This window comes from Coptis chinensis, chromosome 1 (genome assembly GCF_015680905.1).
Source record: "Coptis chinensis isolate HL-2020 chromosome 1, ASM1568090v1, whole genome shotgun sequence".
Lineage (NCBI taxonomy): Eukaryota > Viridiplantae > Streptophyta > Magnoliopsida > Ranunculales > Ranunculaceae > Coptis > Coptis chinensis.
Genome location: NC_141456.1, coordinates 14,527,240 through 14,550,517, shown reverse-complemented (window position 1 = coordinate 14,550,517; position 23,278 = coordinate 14,527,240). Strand labels below are relative to the sequence as shown.

Below are 23,278 nucleotides of genomic sequence, written 5' to 3'. Positions count from 1 at the left end.
GATCAACAGACAATTGTTTTGGGTGCGGATCAATTGGCCATTGGAAAATCAATTGTCCATGGGCAAATATTAATAAGTGTCCAAGATGCTTCACCACAAATATGTGGTATGCAGTCAGTAAAAAGGAATGCAGTCTGGGGAGACGGTATCTCTCATGCAGGCAAATGGTGAGTGGTGAATGGTGCAAAGGTTTTAGATGGATTGGTCTAGCAGGTAGAGAGACCAAGGATAAACAACCTATTGGAAGTGCACTTGGAAAAGGACTTGTTGAGGACGACCACTTGACGGTCACCATTGATGGTCCAGTTAAAATGAATATCGAAGGCAATGTTCAAAATGTGAGCAAACTTGTTAAGAAGTTATCTATTAGAGATTAAGTTCATATATATGTACTTGTTCCTGATATTAATATTATAATAACATGTCAGTACATAGAACATTATGAACCGACAAAAAGATGTATGTAACTTGACCTGGTAATTTTCAAGTAATCAAAATAGCTGACATTGTCTTGCATTCTACCTACGTATTGCAACCCATAATCATATAAACTCTTCATATTCAAAATCTAGTGGAACTCCAACTGAAAAATCAATCCATTTTGTATCATCAGTGGCCCTTGTGCATGTTGCCATGTTGTGTCCAAGACCACCACAACGAGAACACCTTCTTTTTTGCATTGAACCCCCTCTCCTTTAGCTCGCTTTCTTTTCTTCGTTGGCCTGCCAGGCATGACCTTATCTACGGGTGGTTTGACCATGATTCCATCAAAAACCCAAACCCATTGTTCTTTACCTCTTATTGGTTTCCACTCTTCTCGATAAGTGTCCATCATAGTTTCTTTTGTGTACCAATGCAAGCAATAGTCATATACAGAGAATTTACCGTCATCGATTGCCTTCATAGCATGGCTACAAGGAAGACCAACTTGTTGGAAGAAACCACAAGTACATGTCTTGTTGAATAGGTCTACAGTGTCAGTACGATCTATACTTACAATAGAGTAAACATACTCAGTTGCCCTCGAAACTGTGAACGGACGACCAACGTATCTTGAATTGACAATCACATCCTCCGCATATTTGGTCAGTTTGCTCTTAAGCTTTGAAGCCATCAGCCTATAGTCATAGAAGTGTTTGATTATGTTCAACCGAATTCCGTTTAGAAGAGATGTAACAGGCATTGCTCGCTCTGGCAGTATCATCTTGTTCTAACTCTCAATGTGATTTGTATAGCAAATACCATACCTTCTCATTGGAGCAAATGCACAGGATTATGACTCTTTCAGAATCTTAACAAGCTTTGCGTACCCCTTCGGATCGCTACAAGATATGTGACTCTGGATTCAAACAAAATTAGCTTTCTCATAAGTTTCAGCCACCCTCTTCACCTTCCCTTTTGTGTCTTCCTTACTGACATTGTTTGAGATATGTTGTGCACAAAAGCAATGTGTAGCATTAGGAAGGATTTTAGGCACGGTTTGAAGAATGTTTTGATGCCTATCAGACATAAGCACAAATTTCTCCTCAGTCCCAACGACATGGTCTCTCAACTTCTCGAGAAACTAATCCCAGTGTTAATTATTTTCTTTCGGGGCTATCGCAACTGCAATTGGGAAAACATGGCTGTCACCATCAGCAGCTAGAGTGGTGAGGATAACTGACTTGTATCTACCTTTCATGAATGTCCCATCAATCATAATCAACTTGCGGAGACATCTTTTGTAAACACGGACAGTTACCCCATAACACAAGAAAATGCGTTCAAACTTGTGCTCAGGAGATAACGACGTCAATAGCTCGGTGTAACAATCTGGATCAACCCTTTTATGTTCTTTACAGTAATTTGGCAACATTTGGTACGACTGAGAGAAGCTTCCCCTTATCTACACGAAAACAAGGCAAACCAATGTAAGTTATCTGTTACTACATATCCACTCAGTACTTGCTGATTGTTTGAAGTCTAATACCTTCTGCATTGCAATTTCTTTGGCTTTCCATGCAACTTTATAAGATACTTTGGTATGGTGTGAGTTCTTCACCTCCAGCTGCAACTGTCTTGGACACAATTCCACGTTGTCCTTTAGTTTCGACTTAATAACTTCTGAGACCCACTTAGCATTTGCTTGTCCATTAGTTGCAACAACTCCATCTTGTGGACAAGTGTGTGCCTCTATCAAGGTTATAATAACCCATATATCATAACCAGTGGCCGGTTTTGCATACATATGAAATGTACATCCAACAGCCTTACACTTCATCACCACCCTTTCAAGAGCAGTACTTGCACGACGCAAATCAAACATGTTTACTATTGCATACGACTTCATGTCTTTGATGAGATCATCTCGAGTAAGGTACTGTTGTCCAACCTTAGGAGGGATAAACTTCACCTGCAAATGAGCAGGAGTAACATCCACACCAGTACCTTCAGGGGTCTTCGGACTATGGGAAGAGTCGAGATTCTGACATCCTTGATGTAAGTCTTCGGATTTCAAGTCAATAGGTGAAACTACCACATCATCAACCATTCCCTCCAAATCAAAATCAAACTGACTTTGTCGTCCTTCGCCATTCTTAGTAATTGTCATAGGCGTGCCCCAAAAAATTCTTCACCACGGTTCGGAGTAGACCATCGATCACCATCATCTCCATCCAATACCTGGACTTCACTATCATCATCATCATCCATGACTCCTTCTTGCCCCCTTTCACCACAGTTCGGAGTAGACCATCGATCACCATCATCTCCATCCAATACCTGGACTTCACTATCATCATCATCATCCATGACTCCTTCTTGCCCTATGACACCTTCATCATCAACAGGCCCATCCAATACTACCACATCTTCTTCTTCTATTTCAACTTCATCTCCATCACCCACAATCTCATCAATAGTTCCATTGGTGGCAATTCTATATTCGTCAGGAATGACCATTGCATCTCCATACGGATTTTGGCTATCAAAGTTATCATAATCAGGTTGATCAAGATCTCCAACACCAATTTCACCAAAGTCCGCATTGGATTTCGCTGCAATATATTAGTAAAGAATATATCAGCAACAAGACTATATGATACTTGAAACATAGAAACCATGAACCTTCAAACAAATAAGGAAGTATAGTTGCTTCTATTCTATCTGAAAAGGTTTCCGGTGAACTTCCCACTTCAGTTGACACTTCCTCAGGCCAAAAATCGATGTTTCAACCAACACTCAGTAAGTACACATACCATTATCAGCATTATGTTCCTTAAGCACATGTGGTCCAACTCTCACCTGCCATGATCTTTTTAAATGTCGACAAGTTGTGAGGTTCAGCAACTTCATGAATCTCATCATGTTCCACTTGATGAACACCACTTGTTTGTTGCTCAAGGGGATTATCTGGTGAGCATAACATTGTCAAAAGAACATTCAGTTCAAAACTATCAGCAAGCATGTCCTTTACTATCACTAAATACAATATAAACAAATAGAATTACGAACCTATTGCTTTATCCACAAGTTGTAATGGTTTGGCACAGGTTTTCGTACGAGCTAACATCTTTTCTTTCAAAAAAATTTGTTTTCGCGGAGAAGGCCCTGTAGGAATCTCTTTCCATTCATATGAAATATTTTCACTCATGGCTTCTCTCTGGGAAACACTTGTAGGGATTTGTTCTTTAAACAACTTAATAGCTACTTTTTTCTTTTTCATACTCGGTGCACCAGGAGTAGATGTTGTAGCTCTTCGTGGTCCTTGAGAAGGTGGTGTTACAACACACGCTTCCTTGATAACCCAAACTAGCATAGCTTTGGTTGGGTTCTTCTTCTGTCTCGTAATCATGTTGGCATAGTCAGTTTGTTCGTCGATTCGACAAGGGCACTTGTTCATCAGGTACTGCAAAGAGAAACTCGGCCACCTACTCGAACTTACAGCTTCCATAAGACTAATGAATCTTTCATAAGAAATGTCGACATCACACACTCTCAATTTCACCTCACCTCCGACATACTTCATCACCCCATGTTTGCTGCTTTCATCTCACCATCATAATGAATAAGAACATCGAAGGAAGCACCTGTAAGAGTTCTCACATTGAATACAATATAAAAGTTTTCGCATTTAATACTATTACACTTTTATGACAATAATATTCTAAAAAAACCTTAACAACAACGAAAGAATCAACATGGAAACCCGAAAACCATTGAAAGCTATAATATTTACTTGAAAATAACGATAGAACCTCAACACTACATTGAAACAAAACCCAACAAACCAAACTCTACAACCCAACATCCAAGATGAGATAGATAAGTTTTTAAAGGGTAAGTTAAAACAAAACCTACCTTTTTTATGTGAATGTGTGATGTTCTCCTCCATTTCAAACAGGAGGGAAGAAGAAAAAACCAAGAAAACCTTAAACAAAAGTGGATACTTGTCTAAACTTTTGAAGGTTGAACCAAATATCGAGGTTCATGTTAGGGTACTATTCCCATTTTTGTGAATCAAAAATAAGTAATGGGTATAAATAATGTTGTTGATAGTAGTTATAACAATTGCTACATAATATATCCAACTTAGCTTCGACTACTTCATTTATATTTTTATCCAAATAATGTCGGCGACACGTATCACTAGGGTAATCGAACGGCTAATTCGTTGTGGTCAGTCACAATCACCAAGTACACCTAGAGATTCCATGTAATGGGTATAAATAATGTTGCTAATAGTAGTGTTTCGGCAGTAAACTGCTTCAATACAACTAGAGCAATGGTAAAGAACGCACTAAGAAACAGAGGAATTTGATGTTGGGGGAGATGAAACTGAACCAAGATAATGGCTGCCTATGTACCCAAGATATATTATCTAGGGATCAAGTTTCCACGTAGTTCCTTATGAAAAATAGTTTGGTATTTATAGAGGTAGAGTAGAGAGTCATTGTAGCTCAAGTAATCTTGTAGCTTGAGTAATTGTGATAGAATATAACTCTCAACTGATAATTATCTCTTTGATAAGAAATGAATCTGGACATAAATCAATGTACATTAGTGGCAAGCCATGTGGCTAAGGTTCAACCTTAGACACATGTAAGTTAATGGGCCTGTACATTGATCCATGGTATTGCAAATTGGGCTTTAACCCTGTCGATTAAATGAATAAAATAGAGACCCCTACTAATGGACATTTGCCACGTAGGTGGGGGTCGAAACAAGTAGTTATAACAATTGCTACATAATATATCTAACTTAGCTTCGACTACTTCATTTATATTTTTATCTAAATAATGTCGGCGATACGTATCACTAGGGTAATCGAACGGCTAATTCGTTGTGGTCAGTCATAATCACCAAGTGCACCCAAAGATTGCGTGTACCAGGTAGGTCAGAGAGTGTAGCAGTTCCACGTCGGTTTTGTCTCAAAATACAACCAAAGGCAAAACCGTCCAAAAAACCTTTGAAAAGTCAAAATGTATGGGCGTGGTCTAATTGAGAAGGAATTGACATTATCATAGTCTATTTGAGAAATTACCTTATAATTTATTGGCAGATAGCTTTTGAATGGTGATGGTTTGAGAGATCTTGGCATAAATTAGATGCTGAGGACTTGAGAGGAAAGTGTTGGGTCTGGCTCGTGGCCAAGCTCCAACATGTGAGTTCATTTAATATTTTGTTTTGTTCTTTTTTGTTTTTCACTTTTTTCTTCTTTGTCAAGTACCTTCGGCCCATGGTTTGGAACTCAGGTTCTGGTAGCCCATCGTTTATTACCAGAAAACGATTGTGGTTTTGACTAACAGTACTTTCTAGTTCTAGAAAGGCCCATGGTTTATGGTGTCGTCACTGATGAGATGGGTGCCCAGGGTCCCACTGCTTAATTACATCCATGCATAGCATTTTTTTTTTGATAAACCATGCATAGCATTGATATTGGCTCATACCACCGTCAAGCCCTGAATTGGGTTTCCTTGCTTATTAAAATTCGGTCAAACTTTTCTTTAAAAATTTCGTTAGAGCATCTCTAAGTGGTGGAGGCATCAAGTGTCATGTTTTGAGACTAAATTTGAAATAAATATCGGCATGACCAACTCTAGGTGGTAGAAGCAAATCTAGTTAATAGAGAGACCTATTTTTATTTTGAATATCTTTTTTGTTAAAATGGGTCCCAAATTAGTGTTTTTAAATTAATAAAACTTTGCTTTGCCTAAAAAAAAGTGCAAGAGTTGCCCAATAAAAAAACCCATACAACACCACTATTTTAGGCAAAAGAGTAACACTCTCTGGTAGGGGCGGATGCAGGATTCAACAATAGGGGGGGCTACTAACACTAATTCTCACTACTCTTTTTTTTTTTTTTTTTTTTTTTTGGAGTGAACAGTTACCACTGGGGTTTTGAGCAAAGTGTGGGGGGCTACGATCCACCGATCCTGCGGTAAACTAGCAAATTTGCCCGCATCTAAATTTGCCTCTACAGATGCAGCTAGACACTTGATGACTCCAACTTTGCCTTCACCTAGAGATGGTTTATTACGAATGGTGAGGGCAAATTTACAATTGATACCTCCACCTAGAAATGCTCTTAGCATGATACCATAAATGGTTGTTAAAATCCAATCAAATTAACACATATTTATTATTTACAGAAACAGACCATTTATGGTTTTTAATATTAATGACATTCTATTTAACAAATATTTATTTAGAATTAAATAATGAAGGCGTTAAACGTCTTGATATCATCTCCCTAAATAAGAAGTGATTCATGTATTAACAAGAAAATTTTGTTAGCCCTCAGATTTCTTATATTAAAAATCTCAACAATAATAAACAATAAATAAATAAATATTTTAAAAATGGTGAAACTGAAAACTCGTTTGCAGTTAATTTGTTATTAGTAATGATGTTTATGTTAGGAATATACAATTTAATTGTACTTACTCTTTCTAATTAGCAACCTATACAAATCTTTTGTCTTGTAAGTGTCTTGTAGTTCTTAGTTAAATCCGAGCCTAGTGTAGATACACTATGTCCTTAAGACAAATTTTTCCCCTCACGGTACTTGAAGGTTGATGGGAAACTGTCTCCTAAGATAGAACACATTTTTTTCTATAGAAAGCTAGCACTTCAATTCAATAGAATCATCGAACACAACATAGTATTTGACTAAGAACAGATGGAGAAGAGAAAGATCATAACTCTGTGTGATTTGGTGTCTTTTTCTCTCTAAATTCATCCACTATTTATAGGTAAGTGGTGTCTCTTCGGAACAACACAGTGACTCTTGGGAAAAAGTATACAACTCTTTGAAAAGTCACATGTTTCGAAAGGACCCAACCATTTTGGCATAAAGCACTGTTTTGAACCAGTGCCTATTTCGAAGTGTCATACCTTTTCGGCATGATGCACTGTTCTGAAATAGTGCACATTTCGAAAGGTCTCATTTTTTTGGCATAATGTACTGTTTCGAACCAGTGCACCTTTTCAAAAAGGTTTTTCTCACTTTACGTACTGTTTCAAAAGAAACTCATTTCATCTCAAGTGGGGTGACTAGCTTGGAAGACAAATTACTTATTTATATCTCAATGGATTTGTGTAAAGCAAATCCATTTTTCTAACAATCCCCACATGAATGAAAATTTGGTTTCTTCTATCATAAACATCGGATTTCTGTTCTTTTACAAATGAAAAGATACCGCATCAATAACTGTTCTAAAAAGTGTCGTCGACAATTAAATTTTAAGAGTTCAATGACTTTTCCAATTTGAATTTGTGCATGAAAGAAAGATAGATTCTACTTTTAAATTTTAGGATTTGTCAGTGGTTTGGTCATAAATCAAATTAATTATGTTTGTTGAGCTATTTTTTCCTTTTATTAATACTATATTATTATGTCTCAACGCCCTTTCTACTAATCATTACAATATTATATAGTTAAATTTTTTTGATACATAATAATTCAAAAAATATTAAAAATAATCAAATCAATTTTATGAAAACGGGCTAAAAAACTAGTAAACGACTAAAAGGAGAAGGATTAGCTGTCACATTGATTCATTCGATAAATATATGTTTTGTTATTAAATTTTCATTAATATGTAATTGAATTATGAATGGTTTTTTAAAATTAATACACACACACACACACACACACACATATATGTATGTGTGTGTGTGTGTGTGTGTGTGTGTGTGTGTGTGTATATATATATATATATATATATATATATATATATATATATATAAATATTTAAATATGCTTTTTGATAAATAAAATCATGAAATACTAAATATTTTGTATACAGGTTGTTTGTGAATCCAATCCAAAATTGATCTAAAATCTCATCTATTATCCCAACTACCTAAAATAAACGACTAAAAGGAGAAAGATTAGCTGTCATATGGGTGCAAGTGGATATCTAAATATTCGAATTCGTATTCAAAAAATCGGATATTATCCGAAAATTTCGAATATCGGATTTGGATTCAGATAATATTTTATTTCTGAACTGGTTTCGGATACGGATTCGGATGCTGCCATATCCACATCCGAAAATATCCGATCCGATTTAAAAAATTAATAGTTATTATATTTTATTTATTTATTATTGACTAAAATATTATATAAAATCATAAACTAATAATATAAAACTATAATAACAAAATAATAATAATAAATGACAAATATATATATTTATAATAGTTTTTATAGTGGTAAAATGAATGATTCAAAGCAAATAAAATTTTAATTAATATTAATTTCCGGATCGGATATTATCCGATATCCGATTCGGATATCCGAAATCGGATTCAGATAAATTTTTTAATATCCGTCGGATTCGGATTCGGATATCGGTATAAATTTTCGGATTCGGATACATGCATATCCGAATCCGAACCTATCCGTTTGCACCCCTAAGATATGTTTCATTATTCAATTTTCATTAATATGTAATTAAATTATGGATGGTTTTTGAGAATTAATGCATATTTTTTTATATATAGTTTTTTGATAAATAAAATCGTGAAATACTAAATAGTTTCCATACAAGTTGTCTGTGAAATGAAATTGACCCGCTGGCTTAGCGGGTCACCCGTTATATAGGCGGATTGGGTTTGGGTTTGACAAACTCGACACGATTAGTAATTGGGTCGGGTTTGGGTTTGCTCTCCTAACACGTTATCCGAATATGACACGACACGAACCCGACCCAACACGACGCATTGCAACCACCATTGAACTTACACTGTCGCACAATTGATATGATGAAGATGTTTTCCCCTTTATTAAGGAAATTATGATCTTCCAACCATAGAGAACATTGTTCACAAAAGTCAGCTCATTGAGAAATATCGAAGTTATTCATAGGTTTTAAGTTATAAGACACAATGTTGAAGAACTTCTGCACTCTTCTTTTAAGTTTTAAATAAGCTCAACTTTTGTGAGGATGAGAATCCAAATAAAAGTTCAGCCCTTAGTTGTGAACTTAATTGTGAGAGAGAGGATGTTTAACTTAATTGTGCTTTTCAGATTTCTCATAACACTTTCAATTGAACTCCAGAACAATATTACAATTCTGTCTACGACAAATAAATAACTATAAAATGAGTAAAGAACTGATTCTTTAGCTTCACATACAAAGAACTTAATAATTAGATACATCAACTGTATTGGTATAGCTTGGACTGCAAATGCAAATGCAAATCTGGACTCCACCATTGGTGAATCCCGTGAACCTGTTTAAAGTCCCTCCATTTGTGAATCCCGTGAGCCTGTTGAAAGTCTACTGCACGACTCGGATTGACTGTCAGACTTGCTGAAGGAAGGAGATGCAATGGGTCGTCAGACTCCCTCCCAACTGCCTTCAAGCATAAATTTGGTAATGAATTTTGAGTGGCCAGCCTCTCAATGGCTTCAGCTCCTATGTCCTCCATGTATTTCCTATGCTCGAAATAGTTAATATACGCCGAACAGATGTGATCAGCTGGATGCACAAACAAAGAAGGTACCCATGCTGCCAACGCAATGAAAGGGTCATCCGACCGCGGCCTCTGATTGTGACCTTTCATTACCACAGCAAGTCTCGCTGTGACCAAACTTCTTACAATACGGAGCATATGCTTCACTTTTTCATTCCTAATTATTTCATTTAGGAATGGAAGGTGGGTTAATGAAAAGAAAGGTGGGTTGAAGAGAAAAGCCTCAAGAAAGACACCAGTCCTGGCCATGCTTTTACCGGCAAGCATTCCTATGGCAGACCCTAATGAATGCCCAGCTATCCAGATATTCAAGTCTCCACATCTCGCAACCACATTCTGGACTGCACCCATGGCTATCTCAAAACGGGAGGTACGATGAAGCCAATTCCGGATGAAGTGTAGATCCAATCTGAGATCCTGCCATCCAGAATCCCGCTTCATAATAGTGCCCCGAAAAGCAATGACGTATTTTGGAGCGTCTTGTATCAAGTGCATGCAACCAGAAGATGGGGGTTTAAATTCATATATCACACCGAAAATGGATGAATCGACAACATCCACAAGCTTCTTGTTCAACTGAAAATGGAAGAAATTCCACCAGGGAGAAGCAAGAGCATGGGGTCCTTGACGATTCTTTTGGCGGTCTCGCTCTAAAACATACACACCATGGACCAAGCAGGCAGCTACAGATCTCCGGTGATCTGCATTTTTCCTTCATAAAAAGAAAAAATTTCATTTCAACTAGACCTTAGTCAATACAAGCTAAGGAACCACTAAAACAAGCTATTGACTAGTCAATATACACGCTAAGGATTCACGGAAGGAAGCAACAAAACAAGCCGATAGGATGGTTAGAGTCCGTCAATGAGCAAAGGCACCCACTACAGCTCTGTCATAGCCATATTGAGTATAGACATCTTAACTAAATAGTTACCCAACTACAAAGATAGGATCTCTTTGTGAAAAATGTAACGACAGAAACAATTCTAACCAACCAATTACTTATGACTCTTCACTTTGAATGCCCAAATCAGTGTGAAATATTCAGCAGGCTATGCAGGAGTCTGTTACAGAGATATCATAGAGTCACACCAATTTGAGAGAGAACAAAAGCATGGATAAAAAGGTCTTTACCAATCAAGAGTAGTGAGATGTAAAGGTCCTGAAAGGTTAAATATATCTTTCATTACCCTTTGTGTCACTCCATCAATCCCTTCCGACATCTCCAGAAGAAATCTGCAGATAGCATAAACGGTTAAACCGTAAGCTTCTTAATTTCCTGGTGAAGAGCCCCTTCGCCAAATTGACAGAGACTTGAGAATTTAATATCTACCAAATACATGGTTGGATAATATGCATCAAGTGAAGATATTCTTGGACAGAGAATGATTTTCTCTTCAAACTCTATTCTCTCTTTTCATTTTGAATACAGTCCCAAAAATTTGCTACGAACTAAAGAACGATTGGCTGAATACCATTCTAAAATGTGTTTACCAAATTCAAATATATAAGTCAACATCGAGTACCATGAAAAGGAATAAATAGAAATTTACATATCACGTATATGTACCCATTAGAGAAGGCCAAGAAAAACTTGAATATTCAGAACTCAAACTGCTTCCATAGCTCTAAAGACAAACTTTCCTCCTCAAAACAGCAGAGATTCGTCTAATAATTACCACACGAATGTAACGGATTTTTATTTTTAATTGAAGAAAAACATACCCTAAAAACAGAACTGGAGCAAATGAGGCAACGAACAAACAATTCAAATGCTTTCAAATTGGCCACTCAGGAGACAGGAAAACTGGAAAAACAACATAAAAAGTTTGGTTTAGCGTCACTTTCAGAATAGTATATAAAAATATACAAAATTATTGCAACTGCAAGGTGGCAAAGATAATACTAAGAAAAAAACAAAAGTCAAAATCTAAAGTGAAATTGTTTTACAATAGAGTATGGATCTAGGTTTGGAATGAAGAAGAAGACAAATAATACCTTTAAGGCCGAACATGTTCTGAAAAAAAAAATATTGCGAAAAACAATAGATAATAATGTAACTGTAATGTCCCCTCAACATTGTTATTCAGAGATGATATTGGACAAGTGCTAATACAGATTTGTGCTTCTTAAATAGGAATGGAAAGTGGGGAGATCAAAGAGAGAGAGAAACATCTATGTCAACTTACAAGGATTAGACCGTTGCCTTCATTTATACTTTTTTATTATTATTATTATTGTAATGCTAAGTCCAATAGTTTGGTAGGCCATCCAGCCGCCATTTCCAAAGACGTGTGGGAAAAAATTTTCTAACCGCCACACAGTGTGGCGTGTGGCTTAGATTTTTCTACCCGCCACTCATACGGGCGTGTAGACTTGTTAAATTTCTATATTCTTCACCTATGTTTTCTTGCTTCTTTTATTTTAACATCCCAAATCAATTGTAAGAACTAATTAACATATATGCAATTGTTAAATTTGATTCTACAATATTCCATTAGTTGATTAGTGATTTAGTGAGGTAGTTTGAACCACGGACCAAAATATCAAATTCGGACAATATATCGTGTACCCCAAAAAACGAGATATATTGGAAATATCTATTTTTTTTGTTGATCAGTCAAAATTTTGTTTTGTATGTCGATATATTAGATAATATCAGAAATGTCGTTGATTATATAATAAATATCGCCGATCATATCAAAAATATCGTTGATATATTAATAAAAATCGGTCAAAGTCAACAATTTATATCGTATATATCTGTTGATATATATCAATATATTAGAAATTACGATATATATCGGAAAAAACAATATCCAATATTCGGTGGAGATATATCAAATATTTCCATCTCGTGTACCCAAAAAACAAAATATATCGGCGATATTTTAGGCCTTGGTTAACCCAAAATAACCCAAAAGAAAATGTATATACAAACACACACTATATAAATGGAGTAGTTTTTTTAGCAACTGACGATAGTTTTCTCTTACCATGGATGAATGAATTGGTTTTTTGAATTGATCATTTGCATCTCTCATCACATATCTAATAGACTAATAAGAATTATGAACCAATTCTAACAAATCTATTATATGATTAATTATGTTTGTCTTGCTATAGTTGTGACTTGTGTCTCTTTAATGCTAGACTAATCAAACTTTGCCTGTGTAGAAGAAATAAAATAAAATGTGTAGAAGATTCATTGAAGAGTAAAAAATTGAGAAATTTTTGAGAGAGATAGAGAGAGAGAAACATCTATGTCAACTTACAAGGATTAGACCGTTGCCTTTATTTATACTTATTATTATTATTATTATTATAAGGCTAAGTCCAATGGTTTGGTGGGCCATAATAGTATAGTGGATACAGTCAGCGGATTAGTGTTTCCAAAACCAATGGGTTTTTTCACAGCTGCCCAGTAACAATGACATATAGCATTTTTTTTTTTTACTCTCCAGCCGCCAGTACCAATGGCGTATAAGATTTTTTTTTTGGGCTCTCCAGCTGCCATTCTCAAAAGCGTGTGGGAAAAAAAATTCTAAGCGCCACACAGTGTGGCGTGTGGCTTAGATTTTTCTACCCGCCACTCATACGGGCGTGTAGACTTGTTAAATTTCTATATTCTTCACCTATGTTTTCTTGCTTCTTTTATTTTAACATCCCAAATCAATTGTTAAGAACTAATTAACATATATGCAATTGTTAAATTTGATTCTACAATATTCCATTAGTTGATTAGTGATTTAGTGAGGTAGTTTGAACCACGGACCAAAATAACGAATTCGGACAATATATCGTGTACCCAAAAAACGAGATATATCGAAAATATCTCTTTTTTTTTTTGTTGATCAGTCAAAATTTTGTTTTGTATGTCGATATATTAGAAACATTAGAAATATAGTTGATTTTATCATAAATATCGCCGATCATATCAGAAATATTGTCGATATATTAATAAAAATCGGTCAAAGTCAACAAAGTCAACAATTTATATCATATATATCTGTCGATATATATCAATATATTAGAAATTACGATATATATCGGAAAAAACAATATCCAATATTCGGTGGAGATATATCGAATATTTCCATCTCGTGTACCCAAAAAACAAAATATATCGACAATATCTCAGATATCTCGGTGATATTTTAGGCCTTGGTTTAAACAAACCCAAAATAACCCAAAAGAAAATATATATACAAACACACATTGTATAAATGGAGTAGTTTTTTTAGCAACTGACGATAGTTTTCTCTTACTATGGATGAATGAATTGGTTTTTTGAATTGATCATTTGCATCTCTCATCACATATCTAATAGACTAATAAGAATTGTGAACCAATTCTAAAAAATCTATTATATGATTAATTATGTTTGTCTTGCTATAGTTGTGACTTGTGTCTCTTTAATGCTAGACTAATAAAACTTTGCCTATGTAGAAGAAAAAAAATAAAATGTGTAGAAGATTCATCGAAGAGTAAAAAATCGAGAAATTTTTGAGAGAGAAACATCTATGTCAACTTACAAGGATTAGACCGTTGCCTTCATTTATTATTATTATTATTATTATTATAAGGCTAAGTCTAATGGTTTGGTGGTCTATAATAGTATAGTGGATAGAGTCAGCGGATTAGTGTTTCCAAAACCAATGGGTTTTTTCACAGCTGCCCAGTAACAATGGCATATATAATTTTTTTTTTTTACTCTCCAGCTGCCATTACCAATGGCGTATAGGATTTTTTTTTTTGGGCTCTCCAGTCGCCATTCTCAAAGGCGTGTGGGAAAAACAATTCTAACCGCCACACAGTGTGGTGTGTGGCTTAGATTTTTCTACCCGCCACACTGGAATATTTGAAGTCTTCCAACTCAGCCCCAGTGAAGCCCAACAAAGCTTAACTAGAGCCGAAGTTTCCAAAGGAACAAAACAAGTGCAGAACGGGTCCACATATAAAGAAGCAGCAAACTTCCAAAGCTCACATCTTTCAAACCTGGACGCTGACTTCGGCTAGTGAACTGCCAGAGCAACCAGGGCGATGAACTCTACGCAAAGACAGAAAGTTGTAAAAATGCCAAAATCAGCACCGCCACTAGACACATCACGTGGACCCACTCTGCGGGCCCAAAAGGCATGACGAGTCAGCATAGGCAGGTGGCAAGTGATGGTCACAATTTTGTGCCACTTTATAAAAGGAAAAGACACGTATCAATTCAATGTTTGAATTGAATTGGGCAAAGGGACAAAACAAAACACAAAAGAACAAAACATTAAATGAAAGTTTTGTTTCGTAAACAAAACTTTGGACCAAATACAAACAAAAACAAAAAACAAAATGAAGAATAGGACGAAATGAAATTAAAAGGCTTCACGAGAGGAGACCAGCCTATATATATATGAGGGGGTCTTCAATATTTCTTCTTCAGCTTTTACGCTTTAGCTTTGGCTCATTAGTTAGTTAGTTTTAGATATAGTCTGTAGCTTTCATTCCATTACGTAGTTTACATTCCGTCATTTTCCCTTCCAGCAGCTTCAGTACTGTAAGTTCTTTCTTCTTAATAAAAGTCATTTCTTTTCAAGTTTAATTATTGTTCTGCATTTACTTATTTATTGTATACAACAAGTTTAATTATTCATCTAATGACCATGAGCTAATCCCCCCCCCCCCCTCAGGGGGAGGGTTATGATGCTCGTGTGAGAATTCGGATTGACACTCTAATGTTCTAGAATCACTACTTAGGAATTAGGTGTAGATTATACATCTGGTCCCAAAATGATTGAGACTGTCCAACTTTGGAGTGCTGTTGCTCCAGAACAGTCTCACGAGAGACCCAAAATGTCTCACGCACGACTCTATGGTGTTAGACAGCTCTCCAATTTGTCCAGCTGATGTAGAATCGAACCAGGAGCTGAAATGATATTCTAGAGATGAAATATTAGTTCAACTCCTTGTGCTAGTGAGATGTGCTCAGAGATGCGTGCATTTTGCTAGAGATCGATACTTGACGTTGTCTCGGGTTTGTCTATGAACTAGAGACGGATTAGAGCTATAGTGATGTGATAGTATAAACTGTTGAAAATGATTCTTGCATGAGTACGATTAACCCTTTCCCTATTCTCTATCTTTGTTTATTTACGACGAAATCACCGTTATTAATTTACATTACTTGCATTACTGTTAATTTACTTAAACCAACTAAATAACCTAAAATCCTACTCACCAAAAGTTGTAAATCCAGTTGTAAACCTTGCCGAGCCCTAAGGTTTGGGCGATCCCTTACTCGACCTATCCTACCAAACCCACGTGAGTAAGGTAATTAACTTGACTAAACGGACGACTAACGGACTTTGGACTTTGGACTTTGGTTTTCGGACTGCGGACTGTGGACCTCGGACTTAAATATAAAACCAAAATCTGAAAATCTAAGTTTATCAAATGGCGCCGCTGCACGCCTAAGGACTCCGGATATTAAAAGTAATAACTGGAATACATCAACAAAACCCACCTCCCCTACCCCCTTATCTTTTTTATTCTCATTTCTTTTGCAATACTAACGTGTTACGTACCTGTTTGCCCTAACTTTTTCTACTAACATATATCTGTAAACCAGATCTTGTTTATCTTCATTAGCATAGTCTAAGTATTCCATAGGAAGTTGCAGTACTGAACTAATAAAAGAGTCTCGGACGAGACTATATTAGTAGCGTGCGAGACTAACCTAGAGTATCAACACTCGGTTTTCAGGTACAAGCCACTTTCCTTCTCAGTACTATTTTGGACTCTCTAGTCCTGTTTATCCACTATCCAGTAAGTTCACAAGCTCAGGAGTTATTTCGATCATTATACGAGGGATCGCGGGACGCCAGGTTTTGAATTCTTAAACTCCTCGAACTTTGTCAATGATATTATTTGGTTATTTGCTATAACCTGTTTTACCCCACATATTTGTGTGATGGCATGAGAACTCTTTGCATGTAAATGTGGTTCATCATTACATATTCACGTTAATACGATTAATATAATTCGAATATATTTGGATGTATGCGTAATTTCAAACCACCTACTTAGAATATTTTTGTATGTGTATGTTACATCAATTCACGTACGCGGTATTCATTTGCATGAGTTCGTTCTCGACATTCCCCTAGCTCACATATAGTTGCACATATCGGTAGTTATAGATTTTTGCATGCGTAGGACATATTTTTATTCACGTATAAGTAATATAGAGTTGCATGTGTAGACTTCCTGTGTAAAACTAGCATGTGTTAATTGTATGTTTAGTTTTCTATTTTGGCATCTATCGTTTTTAATTGCATGTTTCGTAATCACGTCTCCATAATACATTAATTACGTAAACTAAAAAAATTAAAAAATTATAAAAAAATAATAAAAAAATCTTAATAATTAAAATTTCATCATAATCATCTTAATAATACCCTGCATAATACACCATCATAAATCATCATCCTATTCCATCAGTGTTTAGGAAACTTGAAAGATTGAAGTTGCCTAATTAAGGAACGTGCTAGCATGAACAACCTCCCTCAATTCTCTCAAGTGACCTGGCTGCTGGAATATTCACACGTTATCCTAGCTTACCTGCTCGAGTTAGCAACATCTCAGGAAGACGTGCTTCACCTTCCTTCTTCTTTAATTCTAAATTCTCATGTCATACTTCGTTCCTTATGAGCCTAAAATTAAAACTTGTGTTTGTATGAGACTACGGTCTGATACTAATAAGGAATTAGAACTTACATATCGTCGTCGGAAATACAATAAACAACTGCTTAAGTTATCTCCTAGACATAGTTCTTCCTCCGTAAACCAACCTCGTCAAGTATCTCCGTTATCATTATCTCCTTTAGTTATGGCCCAGGAAAATCCCACAGTCGAGAAACCCCTTTCGGATTTTTATACTGCCTTACAAGAAGGACCTGCTTCCTGCATTAAACTTGATGAGATTGCAGGAGATTTTCGCATTCTGCTAAACATTTTTGGTTTGTTACCTGTTTACCATGGTCTAGACCATGAAAAACCGTACAATCACCTTCGTCAGATGCAATAAGTTGTCACCACTTTCCGCCATCCGACCATTACCAACGAACAAGTCTTGCTTAGGTTGTTTCCCTTCACCTTAGCCGATAAAGCTTCAGTTTGGCTCGCAGGCGAAGCATCACAATCCATTGACACATGGGCCAAACTTGTACAAGCATTCATGATAAAGTTCTATACTCAGAAGAAAACTGCATAAATGCTTCAGAATATTCAATTCTTTCGCCAGCACCCCCAGGAATCTTTTTCGGAAACATGGAGCAGATTTACTGATCTGCTTCTCAAATATCCTCATCATCAACTCGACACCGCTGTCTTAGTCCGTTTATTCTTTAATGGTCTCTCTGACCATCAAAGGGAAATATTAGATATCGTGAACGGCGGTTGTTTCATAGACAAAGGCGCTACTGAAGCATACACTTTTCATGAGAAACAGGCTTCACGAAGCACCCATTGGGGTAACATTGATTATTCCAGATCTTCTAAAGACACTCCTACCAAAGTTACGACTATGTTCGAGGTCAAACCTGATCCAAAATTAAAAACTCTAATCGAGTCCCTAAACAAAAAGGTCGATGCTCTTTCGGTTCAAGTAAATGATCAAAAACCCAAACAGGCCATGGCTGCCAACGCTTCCGCATGTCCTCTTTGCTTAAGTCTTGAGTATGCCGATTCTTATTGTCCTTTGACATACGAGTGCCCTCCCCAACTATCTGAAGAGGCTTGTGCTTTCAACATCCCTCATCCACCTTGGTGACAACATTTGAATTTGGCTTGGGGCCCCCCTGCCCAACAACAAGCTCCTCCGGGTGTCAACAACGCTCCTGTATGACCACCTGCGAACTACAATTCCTACCGTCAAGGAAATCCTCCACAATTCCGGCAAGGGAAAAGTCATTTCCCCAACAACACAAATATAGGATACCAAAACAACCACAGCCTTGTTCCCGCTAATCAAGGATATGGCTGCCAAAATCAACCCGTAAACAATAACCGTGAACTTGTTCCTACTGCTCCACTGGTACAATCCACTGCCGATAAAACAAATAAAACTTTTCTGACTTACATGAATCAACATAATCAAATCCTAACATCTATACAACAGTCTCTTCAGCTGTTAGCACAGGATAAAAGTCAAAAGGGTGTGTTTCCTGGCCAAGTAGTTCCAAACCTTAAGCCTACAAACACTGCCTTTGAGCTCAACTAATGCACCAGGATCTAGTAATCCCAGCCAGGGTGAGGTAAATGCCATCACCACTCTTCGTTCTGGCCGAACCGTAGACAATCACATACATATGCCAGACGTCGAAATCGATGGAAGCCACAGCTGACGTCCTTCCAACTCCTACCTTGCAACCTATAGAGAACGAAGTTGTTCCTTCCAAATCTACATCCACGTCCCTAGGGAAAGACGCCACTGATCCATATGCGAAATTCTGCCTAAAAGCTCCGTTCCCTGCCCGTTTGGCAAAGAACAAACCTGATGAACATTTCGATAAGATCCATGAAACCTTCAAAAATTTGACCATAAACCTACCTTTTCTAGATGCGCTTAAGCATTTGCCCAAGCAGGCCAAGTTTTTGAAGGACATGTGCACCAACAAACGATGTATGAATGTTCCTTAACAAGCATTCCTCACTGAGCAGTTTCCCTAGATTACTACTACCAATGGTGTGGTTAAATACAAAGACCAAGTCGACTAACTGTACCATGCACGTTGGGCGACAAGTATACCGCTACCGCACTTTTAGACCTTGGCGCCAGTGTTAACCTACTTCCCTACTACTTATTTAAGCAGTTAGGACTTCATGAATTACAACCTACCAATATGACTCTGCAACTCGCAGATCGCTCCATCAAGTACCCAAAGGGAATAGTAGAAAACGCGTCATAGTCAAGGTCCAATTTTTTACTACCCGGTTGATTTTGTCATTCTAGATACCGAAGTAGCCTGTGACTCCATTCCTATCATTTTAGGACGTCCATTTCTTGCAACTGCTAACGCCTCTCATAAATTGTCGGACGGTTCAATGACATTGTCTTTTCGAAAACCTTTACAGCCGAAAGTCAACTTGTTTAAATTAATGAAACAATTTCCGATCCTATAATGGAGGGTGAGATTAGCTTGGTTGATAGTCCGCACACGATTATTTCACAAACTCTTTTCCCCGTGGGCGAGGTACACCAATTTCTTTCTTTTGATAATCCTGAGTTTGACGATGACTCGTACATTAAGGATGTCTACGCATTATTAGAATCAGTACCACTATTTGACCCTACTGCTACGTTGCCAACTGATCCAGAAGAACCAGACTCGCTCTTTTCTATTGAAGAGATGGCCCCTCATGAATCCTTGATCCCCAATCCTCCAGCTCCGGATTTAAAACCTGTACCCTCTGATTTGAAGTACGTGCTTCTCGATCTTGATGGTAGTCACCCTATAATAATTTCTTCTCACTTAACTACTGATGAAGAAGCACATTTGATTCGTGTCATTCGTTAACACCGCTTAGCTATCGATTGGTCCTTAGATGATATTAAAGGAATATACCCTAGTGTATGCACGCATCGCATACATCTAGATGACGGTACAAAAACATCGCAAGAACCGCAACATCGCCTTAACCCTGCCATGAAAGAGGTAGTGAGGGAGGAAGTTTTTCGTTTACTTGATGTGGGTATCATATACCCTATCTCTGATAGTAACTGGGTTAGTCCTGTCCATGTTGTTCCCAAAAAGTCCGGCATTCAAGTTGTACAAAATGAAAATGGTAAATGCATCTCCACTCGCATTCCATTAAAATGGAGAATTTGTATTGACTATCGCAAACTTAATGCTAGAACACGTAAAGATCACTTCCCTCTTCCTTTTATTGACTAGATGCTAGAACGTTTAGCCGGTCATGCAAACTACTGTTTTCTTGATGGCTATTCTGGCAACTTCCAAGTTGTCATTGATCATGCTGATCAAGAAAAGACAACTTTCACATGTCCTTTTGGAACCTTTACATACAAACGAATGCCTTTTGGTCTTTGCAATTCCCTAAGAACTTTCCAACGCTGCATGCTTCACATTTTCAGTGATATGGTGGAATGTTATATGGAAGTCTTCATGGACGACTTTTCCATTTATGGAAATTCCTTTGACGACTGCCTATCCAACCTTTCTAAAGTGTTAACACGTTGCGAAGAGAAAAATCTGGTACTTAATTAGGAGAAATGTCATTTCATGGTTACCAAAGGACTTGTTCTAGGTTATATTGTTTTGAAAGACGGGATAGAGGTTGATAAAGCTAAAATTGTTAAAATTGCTTTACTACCTTTCCCACGAACAGTTCGTGATATCCGTGCCTTTTTAGGCCACGTTGGGTTTTACAGGCGATTCATTCAAGATTTTTCTAAAGTTGCACGACCCTTAACCAATCTCCTGCTTAAGGATATGGTATTCGACTTCAATTTCAATTGTAAACAAGCTTTTGATACTTTAAAAACCGCCCTGACAACCGCTCCTATCACTCAACCCCCTGATTGGTCTCAACCATTCGAACTGATTTGTGATGCTAGCGACTTTGTTATTGGCGCCGTACTATGCCAACGACGTGATGACAAACCCATTGTCATTTACTATGCTAGTAAAACTCTTAATGATGCTCAACGTAATTACACAACAACTGAGAAAGAGTTCCTAGCTATTGTCTATACTTTGGATAAGTTTTGCCCTTACTTAGTTGGATCATCCACCATCGTATATACTGACCATGCCTCACTTCGGTACTTACTCGCGAAAAAGGATGCGAAACAGTAATTGTTCCGCTAGATCCTTCTCTTGCAAGAATTCACCCTGGAAATCAAAGACAAGAAAGGTACCGAAAATATCGTGGCCGACTATTTATCAAGGCTGGTTGGTGACATTGATAGTGATTCTGAAGCCATCTGTGATTCCTTCCCAGACGAATATTTGTACTCCATTTTCTCCTTTCCATGGTACACAGATATCGTTAACTACCTAGTTACTGAGGAAGTTCCTTCCTCTTGGTCACGTCCTGATCGTAAAAAGTTCTTATCCACTGTAAAATTTTATTTCTGGGATGACCCCTACCTCTTTAAGTATTATTCCGACCAACTCATTCGTCGCTGCATTCCCGACTGGGAGCACACCGATGTATTATCATTTTGCCATGAACAATCTTGCGGCAGTCATTTCAGTGGGAAGAAAACTGCGGCCAAGGTGTTACAATGTGGTTTTTACTGGCCTACCCTTTTTCGTGATGCACACGAACATTGCATATCTTGCATTCGTTATCAGCACCTAGGTCGAATTACCAAACGCAATATGATGCCCCTAAATCCTATCTTAATTGTGGAAATTTTTGATGTTTGGGGCATTGATTTTATGGGACCCTTCCCTATTTCTTAAGGTTTTCTCTACATTCTAGTCGATGTAGACTATGTGTCCAAATGGATTGAGGCACTCGCATATCGCTCAAATGACCATAAGACTGTCGTGAAATTTGTAAAAGAAAATATTTTCTCTCATTTTGGTGTCCCCAAAGCTATCATCAGTGATGGGGGTACACATTTTTGTAATAAATTTTTGGGTTTTTAATGAAGAAATATGGAGTTACTCACAAAGTTGCTACTCCATATCACCGACAGACGAGTGGCCAAATGGAAGTCTCCAACAGAGAGATAAAGTCTATTCTGGAGAAAACTGTCAATCCATCAAGAAAAGACTGGTCTCTCTGCTTATCGGATGCCTTGTGGGCATACCGAATAGCATTTAAAACACTTATAGGGATGACTCCTTACCGCATTATTTTTGGAAAACCTTGCCATCTGCCAGTTGAACTTGAGCATCGTGCCTTTGGACCTTCAAAAGTTTCAATTACAATATCAACAGGGTAGGCGAGAAGCAAAAACTGCAATTAAATGAGCTTGAGGAGATTCAGAGTGATGCTTATGATCTCTCGAAATCCTACAAAGCTAATATGAAAAGAGTGCACGACAAGCACATTTTGCATAAAGATTTCAAAATTGGCCAAAAAGTTTTACTATACAACTCCATATTACACATTTTTCCTGGTAAATTAAAAACACAATGGTCTGGTCCTTTCATTGTGTCTGTTGTGACTCATTATGGGGCAATCTCTTTGCTTAATCCACAAAATAACAGCAAATTTCAAGTAAATGGACAACGCCTCAAATATTACCACGAGTTACGCTCCCCAAATGTTGAACAGACTCTTCTTTAGG

General features: G+C 37.1%; 3 protein-coding genes across 4 annotated transcripts; all 3 read right to left on the bottom strand.

Annotated features, from left to right (window-relative positions):
* Positions 1-568: 568 nt before the first annotated feature.
* Positions 569-1,204, bottom strand: LOC147522376 (uncharacterized). The gene has a single exon (XM_086567619.1). It carries the CDS (start codon positions 1,202-1,204, stop codon positions 569-571), a length of 636 nt encoding a protein of 211 aa, XP_086423745.1.
* A 372-nt stretch (positions 1,205-1,576) lies between these two features.
* LOC147522375 (uncharacterized) lies at positions 1,577-2,590 on the bottom strand. Its single transcript, XM_086567608.1, has 2 exons — positions 1,970-2,590; positions 1,577-1,885 (listed from the first exon to the last, which is right to left on the bottom strand). The coding sequence occupies exons 1-2, from the start codon at positions 2,588-2,590 to the stop codon at positions 1,577-1,579; spliced, it is 930 nt and encodes a 309-aa protein (XP_086423734.1).
* A 6,901-nt stretch (positions 2,591-9,491) lies between these two features.
* Positions 9,492-12,143, bottom strand: LOC147522374 (GDSL esterase/lipase At4g10955-like). 2 transcript variants are annotated; one of them, XM_086593175.1, is made up of 4 exons: positions 11,962-12,143; positions 11,689-11,770; positions 11,098-11,199; positions 9,492-10,675 (listed from the first exon to the last, which is right to left on the bottom strand). In XM_086593175.1, exons 3-4 carry the CDS (start codon positions 11,184-11,186, stop codon positions 9,646-9,648), a joined length of 1,119 nt encoding a protein of 372 aa, XP_086449301.1. In that variant the 5' UTR covers positions 11,187-11,199; positions 11,689-11,770; positions 11,962-12,143; the 3' UTR covers positions 9,492-9,645. The 2 variants fall into 2 exon arrangements, with proteins under 2 accessions (XP_086449301.1, XP_086449304.1); XM_086593178.1 differs by having other exon boundaries at positions 11,534-11,770; positions 11,962-12,140.
* Between the last annotated feature and the right edge of the window lie 11,135 nt (positions 12,144-23,278).

What these genes read in the sequence shown, in the direction of transcription:
- LOC147522376 (XM_086567619.1), bottom strand. Translation starts at nt 1,204, where the DNA reads ATGATACTGCCAGAGCGAGCAATGCCTGTTACATCTCTTCTAAACGGA.
- LOC147522375 (XM_086567608.1), bottom strand. Translation starts at nt 2,590, where the DNA reads ATGACAATTACTAAGAATGGCGAAGGACGACAAAGTCAGTTTGATTTT. An exon ending in AAGAAATTGCAATGCAGAAG is followed by an intron (nt 1,886 to 1,969) that starts GTATTAGACTTC and finishes GTTTTCGTGTAG; the next exon opens with ATAAGGGGAAGCTTCTCTCA.
- LOC147522374 (XM_086593175.1), bottom strand. Translation starts at nt 11,186, where the DNA reads ATGTCGGAAGGGATTGATGGAGTGACACAAAGGGTAATGAAAGATATA. An exon ending in CATCTCACTACTCTTGATTG is followed by an intron (nt 10,676 to 11,097) that starts GTAAAGACCTTT and finishes CTTTTTATGAAG; the next exon opens with GAAAAATGCAGATCACCGGA.